At 45.0% G+C, this 8,489-nt stretch overlaps 2 protein-coding genes across 6 annotated transcripts; one reads left to right on the top strand and one right to left on the bottom strand.

The window, feature by feature from the left end:
- Positions 1-128: 128 nt before the first annotated feature.
- On the top strand, positions 129-4,566 carry LOC125949531 (adiponectin receptor protein). 4 transcript variants are annotated; one of them, XM_049676655.1, is made up of 5 exons: positions 129-345; positions 1,944-2,761; positions 2,833-3,020; positions 3,129-3,322; positions 3,400-4,566. In XM_049676655.1, exons 2-5 carry the CDS (start codon positions 1,980-1,982, stop codon positions 3,538-3,540), a joined length of 1,305 nt encoding a protein of 434 aa, XP_049532612.1. In that variant the 5' UTR covers positions 129-345; positions 1,944-1,979; the 3' UTR covers positions 3,541-4,566. The 4 variants fall into 4 exon arrangements, with proteins under 4 accessions (XP_049532612.1, XP_049532614.1, XP_049532615.1 ...); XM_049676657.1 differs by lacking the exon at positions 129-345 and adding an exon at positions 415-523; XM_049676658.1 differs by lacking the exon at positions 129-345 and adding an exon at positions 1,181-1,204.
- A 485-nt stretch (positions 4,567-5,051) lies between these two features.
- Positions 5,052-8,468, bottom strand: LOC125949532 (sorting nexin-6). Of its 2 annotated transcripts, XM_049676659.1 has the most exons (7): positions 8,066-8,468; positions 7,763-7,918; positions 6,945-7,682; positions 6,679-6,861; positions 6,473-6,490; positions 6,012-6,121; positions 5,052-5,925 (listed from the first exon to the last, which is right to left on the bottom strand). In XM_049676659.1, exons 1-7 carry the CDS (start codon positions 8,069-8,071, stop codon positions 5,832-5,834), a joined length of 1,305 nt encoding a protein of 434 aa, XP_049532616.1. In that variant the 5' UTR covers positions 8,072-8,468; the 3' UTR covers positions 5,052-5,831. The 2 variants fall into 2 exon arrangements, with proteins under 2 accessions (XP_049532616.1, XP_049532617.1); XM_049676660.1 differs by lacking the exon at positions 6,473-6,490 and having other exon boundaries at positions 5,054-5,925; positions 8,066-8,467.
- Between the last annotated feature and the right edge of the window lie 21 nt (positions 8,469-8,489).

Here is an 8,489-nt window from a genome sequence, read left to right as displayed (position 1 = left end):
ATACTTTTCGCTGGTTCTCCGCTGGCCGAGAAATCGAAGAAAGGAATCGTGTAGCATAAACATAAAGCTGTCAGTTGTCGTTTGTCCTTTTCTTGTTCGTTGCTGCTGTCTCTTTTCCGCGCTCGGCAAGGTGTCGAATAGTGGGGTGTCGTTTTGTTAGATTTTTCATTAAAAGATAAAACACGGAAAAAGGCTCATCGTAACTCCATCCTGCTGCAGATCCTGGATCCTTTCTAGCCTGCCACGGGGCTATAGTATAGGGAGTTTGCGTTGGTTTCCGTGGTTTCCGTGTTCTTGGCATAAAGGGGATCTGCTTGTTGGCAAAAGGAACCGCCACACTTTTAGGTAATACATCCGTGATCATAAGTTTCGTGCCCCCCCTACTTTTGGAATGGAAACTGTCCCCCCTCGGTCCATCGATCGGTTCACGGTCGTATCGGGTGTGGAAAAAATAGTGTATTTTTGCATCCACGTATCTGCGTTCGCGCGTGTATTAGCAGGATCAGCGAGTGGCTAGTGGAGGGTATTGCGCCGATTTCATTGGAGTTTTCGTAATACGACACTCTGAACTGCTGCCTTTGAGGAACTGCTCTCACGAGCCTGTACTAAAGGACTTTCACCGCTAATGGATACCCAGTCAGCAGACCTAGATAATTGGCCAGTTCATGAGCAACCGTGTAGTTAACCCCATGGGATTGAACCTTTTCGTTTTATTCATTGTTTGGTAGATAGGAAAGATTGTGCAACATCCGCCGCTTTAAAACCACGAGAAGCGATGTGCTGGGACAGTCCTTTCTTGATTTTATGAACTTACCACCGCCCCGGGAATGGGCAGAGTTCACGAAAATACCATGATTAGCAGTAATTCCGATGATAAAGTATTCTTTAACCCCCTACCGTGCTGGAAACTGGGTGAACGGGGAGTGTTGGATGGGATTATTGATTTTTCCTTCTCGTGCGCGACCTCGATGAGGTTGGGATTCGCGGTTTAGAGCGTAGATAAGTGCAAAGGTAGCTTACTCATTTCGATAGCCCGGAGCTTAGAGGCAATTTTATTGCGCGGTTGGTGTGGTCATAGATCGATGTGTTTCCAACATGTGCTCCGATGTGATAGTGAAGTTCACGTGATTCAGCAGTGTAGCATATGGTGGAGAACGTCCGCTGTCTGATAAGAAGGAAGTCCAGTTGCGAACGTGCCGCGCTGGTGATTATGTGGATCCAAGGAGGTTTACTCGGAGCAGATAGACTCTTTGCAAAAAAAACCGTCCTACATGCGGCCACTTGCTACAGCTGGCAACTGAATCGACGAGAGGTCAAATGCCATGTATTGCTGTTATTTACATGTACTTGATGACGCAAAAAGAAATCGCTCGGAGAGATGATAGGCATGTTTTGTCGGAAAACATGGTTCACCTATACAGAAAAGGAAGGTTCTGCACGTGTACCGTGCTTATTAGTCAAAATACTAGCCTCAAGTTTATGCCCCAAGATCGTTGTAAAATTCCTTCGGCAAACGATCACATTCAGAGCCTACTACACGTACCTAAGTAATACCAAAAGTCGCATCTAGCCACGCAAAAGTGTTTGTATCCTCCGTTGGGCTGCAACAAAGTACATGTTAAGCATCAACCTGCCAGTCATAATACATGTTTTTACTTTCTCGTTGACGAAGTACATTGCTGCAAGCCTCTACTCGCCTCTGCCACTGCTAGGCTCAGTGCGGAAAGGGTTAATTCAATCCGAGAGGAGAACGCTAATGTCGTCGTGTGTTACCACCGATTACTACATGACCCTTGTGTGTTAGTTTGTATCCATCGCGGTTTTAGCTGGTTTGATGAATTTGATCGAGTGTGAAAATATTGCTAGAGGGAACAATATCCGACATCTCGAGTCTTTTTGTTTTATTTGATCAATCTTTTTTAATTTTTCCGATTTACCCGCAGAAGTATAATAACGGTGTGCGGCCAAACTAGTACATTATGTCGTCTTCATTGCGCCGCGAATTGAACGGCACCGCGGATGGGGACGTACTGCAACCACACCATAACCAGCCAACGGTATCGCGCAAAAGTGCCCTAAACGTAGCCCCAGGAAACGATGGGGAGCTGTTTAGTAACATGATGATGGAGGCTGATTTTAGCATCAGAAAGCGACGTGTCTGGGCCCCGGAGGAGCAGAGTTCGCTTGCCTCGAGCGAAGACATCGATCTTCTAGATGATGACGACGACGAGCTGGAAGAGGAGGAGGACGATGGTGTCGGTTGTCCGTTGCCCTCGACCCCGGAAGACAACCAGTTGCTCGAGGCGGAAATGACGGAAGTCCTGAAAGCCGGTGTCCTATCCGATGAGATCGATTTGGGTGCCCTCGCGCACAACGCGGCCGAACAGGCGGAAGAGTTCGTGCGCAAGGTGTGGGAAGCCTCGTGGAAGGTGTGTCACTTCAAGAATCTGCCCGCTTGGCTGCAGGACAACGACTTCCTCCACAAAGGCCACCGGCCACCGTTGCCCTCGTTTAGCGCCTGCTTCAAGTCGATTTTCCGCATCCACACCGAAACCGGTAACATTTGGACGCACCTGCTCGGTTGCGTTATGTTTATCGGTGTTGCAACCTACTTTTTGACCCGGCCGTCGTTCGAAATTCAACTACAGGAGAAGCTCATCTTTCTTACCTTCTTCATCGGCGCCATTATCTGTCTAGGATTTTCATTCGCCTTCCACACGCTCTGCTGCCATTCCGAGATGGTTGGCAAGTTGTTTTCGAAGTAAGTAAATTAAATCGAAAGCACAATGTCGCTGACATTATAACATACTAATGATCTGCCTTAAATTCTAGACTGGATTACTGCGGAATCGCTTTGCTAATTATGGGCTCCTTCGTACCGTGGCTCTATTATGGTTTCTATTGTCACTATAAGCACAAGCTGATCTACCTGACGGTTGTCATTGTGCTAGGCATCACCTCGATCATCACCTCCCTATGGGACAAATTTTCGCAGCCCAATCTTCGGCCGCTACGTGCAGGTAAGAAGGTTCCTGCCAGGACGCCGTCTCAGAGCTAATCATGCTAATGTCTAAACACACTAATAATGATTTCCATTATGGCACTTTGTCTATGTTACCTTTCGTTAGGTGTCTTCATGAGCTTCGGACTTTCCGGCATCATTCCGGCGATACACTACGTGCTCATGGAGGGGTGGGTGAGCAAAATCTCGCAAGCCAGCCTTGGATGGTTGATTCTAATGGGATTGCTGTACATTCTCGGTGCTCTGTTTTACGCACTGCGTGTCCCCGAGCGCTGGTTCCCCGGAAAGTGTGATCTTTGGGTAAGATAGCGCGCAAATGGACTGGTCTGGTGTGGTAAACTGAACGTTTTTTAACCCTTACTTTGTCTTATTTTCAGTTCCAATCACACCAGATCTTCCACGTGCTCGTTCTTGTTGCTGCCTTCGTACACTACCATGGTATTAGCGAAATGGCGATGTATCGTGTGACGGTGGGCGAGTGTGACATTCCGCACCAGCATCCAGCGATTAGCTTTTAAACCACGGCCCGATGTTTCTTCTTTTCTCGGGTGGTTTTCTGCGTCGCTCCCTGAATGCACACGGATCGAAAAAATGTTCGCATAGTTTGGGTGCATCTTGCCCCGTCTGTAGGCAACACAACGGAGACAGCAAATGCGGCATAAACGAGCTGCTCGAGAGAAAACTATATTGTTGCTTAATTTATTGTCTCAATTATGATCGGTTATACTTGTTCTACTTCTTTTTTTATCATCAATTCACTATACCCTTCATAAGGTTTTTCAACAACACGGCTGTCCGGGATTAAATAACTGCTACTATTCAATCAATAATGAACTACGCCGACATATCAATCAATTTTTAATTGAAGCACGTATATCCGGCTAGTAGTTTTACACTGACAGACGAGAAAAAAAACCATTTCCTTAACTCCCAGCTGCATTGCGCACTCGTGAATTATTGTTCATTTTATTGTTTGGTAGCAGGTAGAGTATCTGGAGACACTGCTGTCACCTAGTATTTCAATATAATCCAAAATATAGAATACACCTTTATAGAGGAACCACCATAAGCAATGCGCCCGCCTATGGTTTAATTTTTCCATGTTTTGATTTTGGTAAAACCTATATTATCGACATCATACCCCAATTGGATCGGTTTTCCAGAAAACTAATAAGCTCTCATCACATGGCTCTGGAAAGCGTCAGTTGACTTAATTGGTCCCGATGGCACGATTGTACGTGCGGGGCTTGAGGATTTGTATGTCTATCGACACAGAACACCTCCGTGCAAAATAACTCCGCACCACACACTGTGTCACAGTAATTCTACGATTTCACAATACCATTTTCATACACTGAAACCGTTCGATTCAGCATGTGTAGTACTTGGGTGAAAAAAGAGAAAAGAAAAACGCACGTCATTTTCCGACCCCGTAGGACCCAACTGATAAGTTTCAATTTCAATTCGACAAATTATACGTACGAAATTATAAAAAAAAACAATAGCGATCTGAAGAAATTGCTAGTGGTGGCGTCGTTGAAAGCTGTTAGAAAAAAAGAAATACTGGAAAAGTGAACGGCAAACAGAAAAAAAATCTAGTGGTTGTTTGTGTGTTGGAGGTACGACGTGAGCAGGTACAGCTAGTGGACATTACAATATAAGCAAATTAATTAAAACAGTGATGGTCACACAATAATATGTACGGATCCTTTAACAGGGAAATGGTTCAAATACAAAACCTGATGTGTACACCCCCTCAAAAGAAGTTAATTTGTTTGAGATGCGTTTTCTTTCGAATTGATCCACGTAATTATTCAAGTACTTACATTTGCGCAGAAACCACCGATCAGAGCAGAGTGTTTTAAAAGCACTCTCGAGACGGTCTCTTTTTGTTTGACTATAGTACACTCGTGCACATTTAGTTTGAGTCCATTGTTCCACACCTGTCTCAAGGATCAATAGCTCGTTCATAGAATGCCGCTAAAATAATGACACGTTTGATTCGTTTGAAATTCACATCGCTGTATATTCGTTTCCATTTTCGTTTTTAAATTCAATATAGAATACAATGTACTACACGTAAGTGTATGTATATAATATATATATGTTTAGTTTCTATCTCTTTAGAAAATGACCGTTTTTCTAATTATAAAATTATTTAAAAAAACAAATCGTAGCACGTCTATGTTTCTCATAATTCACCAGACACTTTACGCCTTCGTTCCACCGGCTTCGAACGTTTTCATTCATTCGCAAAACGCGAGTGAACTAAAGGGAATTAGCAAACGTCTGCAAGGAAATGCAACAAAACTAAACCATGTTCCTGGTGTACCACAGATAGACGGTGCTCTTTATGAAAATAACCAACAATAGAATGTGAAAGCTCCTTTTGCATGAATCGAATGAGTACGAGTTAATGAATTTTTTTGTTGTTGTTTCTGTGACTGTGGTTCCTTTTTTTCTTTAATCCATTTGAAGATGGTTTGGTTTAGAAAGGAAATAAAAAAAATATGTCTGTTACTCCATTTGCAACCTAATGTTAGCTCTTCTCTTTCGCTACATATAGATCTAACTACAATCGCGATGTTTTTCACTACTCCCTCGCGTACGCTATGCGTACGATCAAGGGACAACGGCATATCCTTTTAACTTTGCCAAACATGCTGCTATGCGTTCTTCGTCGCTGGTGCGAGCGCATCAGCAGTACAAATTTGTGTTGTAAATGTAATCAGAAGAAGTATTGTTCCACGCAGACGGTTCACTGTTTGATTTCTACTTGATGTGAGTGTGGGGTCAACAGTCGCGTTCCCTAAATAAGTTCCTGCAGGGATAGTAAAGACTGACGCAACAGGTCGTACTGTGCCTTTGCGTGCTTTATTTCCAATTCGGCCAGTTCGGTCAGACTGTAGGAGAAAAGGGAAGAATAATGTAGCACAGAAAACCAACATAGTTATCCACAGTTTTAGAAGGAACTCATTGGTATGAATACCTCTTCTTGAAGGCAGCAACACGGCGTAATCGAAAACTGACCAGCTCCTCTTTCCCGCGCGCCGACATCGATTCAAACTTTTCACATGCATGCGTTTGTGCACTTTCCGCCTGGATGAAAGCGAAACAGATGAAAAGGGTAAGTATTTTCCTTGATTAATGTCGCATTATCACTCAAAACAACATGTTCTCTTCGATAAGTATAAAACAAAGTATAAAATTATGGCATATCAGAGGATGATCTAACATTTGCGATTTGCGTGCTATGAGCATTCGTACAACCAAGCATAACCGACAACTCATAACAGGATGTTGGGAAGGAATACCCCGGTTTTCTGAGCCAAAAAATGCTAATTGAACATATAATCACACGCATGCAAACACCAACAACAAAAACACACAGGGTCACACGGGATCCAATGAAAGGATCAGGAATTAAAAAATAATCAAATCCTTTCCCACCTCCTGCACTTCCAACGGCTGCCAAGCGCAGCACCAAGACGGACAGAAAGACAGACAGATAAAGAAAGAAATAGAAAGAGAGATCATATGTTGAATTCATTAAGTATTGAGTTATTGAAAACGCATTAATAAGGCCGACAGCGATCTGTGGCTAAATCTAGATGGCGCATCGGAAGAGGACCGTGTGACCGTACATACATACTTACCGCATGAACGTCTTTGTTCTTTGCTCGTGCCTTTTCCAGATTTCGATTGGCCGCTTCGTACGCCGCTAAGCATCGTAGCCGGCGTATGAGGAGCGCTTTGGCTGCATTGCTGTCGCGCTGATAATAACGAAGGGTATCACCAAGCTTGAGATCCTGATCACTAGCCACCCGACCTTCCATGTTCTGTAAATGAAGTGAAAGAGAGTGAGAAAAAGTTGTGAATTCCTTATGCCACACTTTGATTCATCTGTCGTGTCTTAAGTTACCCGTATCTTTTCGAAAATTTCTGCCGTTTTGGCCAGAAATTTCTCCGTCGACCCGTGCTCAGCAGTGGACAATCCGAGCAGTTGCGTTGCAATGCGCACATGGGAATCGGCTACATCCTTATGCTTGTTGGTCATCTTTTCCGTGCGCAGTGCCGCTTCCTTCAGGTGCGCATGATACTCCCCGAGAAACGCTAGCTCTCGCTCGAAGAAATCATTGACATCTTTAACCGTGGCCCCTAGATAGATCTCGTCCGTCGTTTTTCCCAGGTTCTTCATCAGCCCGCCGAAGATGTCAATCTTTTTCTTCATTTTCGCGCACAGATCTTGGTCGTACACGAGAAACACCTTTAGATGGGAATCCTCCCGGAAGACGGGATGAGATGCGAGACGTGTCAGAAACACCTCATGCATGGCGACCGTCTTTTTAAAGGTAGCCAAATACTCGGCCTCCAGCTCTTGTTTCATCTTTTTGAACTCTTCCTTGGTCATGTTGCCTTCGCCTTCGCCCAGCCGTTGCAATTTTTCGCGCGACGCATCAAAGTCAGGTCTCGGTGGGCACGGTGGTATAATAAAGCCGGCATACTCATCGTTCTCTTCAAACCGCTCGTGCAGCCAAACGAATTCTTCGTGCTGACGTACGACGAGAAAATCGCTCTTATCGAATCCGGCCAGATTCGTGCGTGTATGGACGGTAAACTTTACCCTCTCCTTTTCGCTCAATGCATCTGAAATGTCCACCTGAATGTCGATGAAGAAGAGTATAAAGTAGTACGAGAGCCGTTGGTAAGTGGTGATGTGTTGCGAAACGAATGACTCACCAATAGCGAATTTTCCGGCAGAGCGGCCGGGGAAACGCTACTACCAGTTGATGGAATTCCTTCGGCCGATGCTTGTCGCGATGGAACCGTTTCTTGTCCGGCAACCGTCACCGGGCTCATCGGCTTTCTCGGTGAGCCATTTTCTTCAATTCCATCCTAGAGTATGCAAATAAAAAAAAACGCATTACAACGTGGTTCATTATCTGGCCCGCCCACAAGCATTCTTCCGTTCCGTTATCAGTGCCAGAGTTCCTCGAATGCTCCATAACGTACGATGCTAGCGCTCGCAGAGGGACCACTTACCATCATGTTGAGGCGTTTCGGTTTTCAATTTCCGTAAATCTCCGTTAAACAGACGGATGCGGGCTGATATGGAGAGACGTCGCTTCCGGCACTCCTCTTTCGTTCGCACCCTCGGTGACTAATTGAAGTAATTGTCAGGATCGTGATGATAACGCTAGAAGCGCGCAACAAAGGGTTGTTTTCGAGGGTGGCAGTCTAAACTCAGCAGCATGAAAACCGAACTACGAAAGTAACACTTTTTCCCGGCGCACCGTTGTAAGTTCATCAACATGCAGGGCCTTTTTCTGCGCTATCTACTCTCTCTGGCGGCCCGTTTTCGTCGTTCCCTTGGAAAATGGACTTCGTCAGCACAAAATACGGCGATGATAATTTGCGTCTCGTCCAGCTGTGTCTGCGTGCCGTGCGCGTGTCGCCGTGTGTGCGC

Source organism: Anopheles darlingi, chromosome 2, assembly GCF_943734745.1.
Source record: "Anopheles darlingi chromosome 2, idAnoDarlMG_H_01, whole genome shotgun sequence".
NCBI classification, from domain to species: Eukaryota; Metazoa; Arthropoda; class Insecta; order Diptera; family Culicidae; genus Anopheles; species Anopheles darlingi.
Note: the sequence above shows the minus strand (reverse complement) of the source record. Positions and strands in the feature narration are given on the sequence as shown.

Excerpts from the sequence above, each read along its gene's own strand:
- LOC125949531 (XM_049676655.1), top strand. The coding sequence starts at position 1,980 with ATGTCGTCTTCATTGCGCCGCGAATTGAACGGCACCGCGGATGGGGAC. Across the intron at positions 2,762-2,832 it reads GTTGGCAAGTTGTTTTCGAA|ACTGGATTACTGCGGAATCG; the intron begins GTAAGTAAATTA and ends CTTAAATTCTAG. Across the intron at positions 3,323-3,399 it reads CCGGAAAGTGTGATCTTTGG|TTCCAATCACACCAGATCTT; the intron begins GTAAGATAGCGC and ends TCTTATTTTCAG.
- LOC125949532 (XM_049676659.1), bottom strand. Across the intron at positions 6,862-6,944 it reads AAATTTTCGAAAAGATACGG|AACATGGAAGGTCGGGTGGC; the intron begins GTAACTTAAGAC and ends CTTCATTTACAG. Across the intron at positions 5,926-6,011 it reads GTTGCTGCCTTCAAGAAGAG|TCTGACCGAACTGGCCGAAT; the intron begins GTATTCATACCA and ends TTTCTCCTACAG.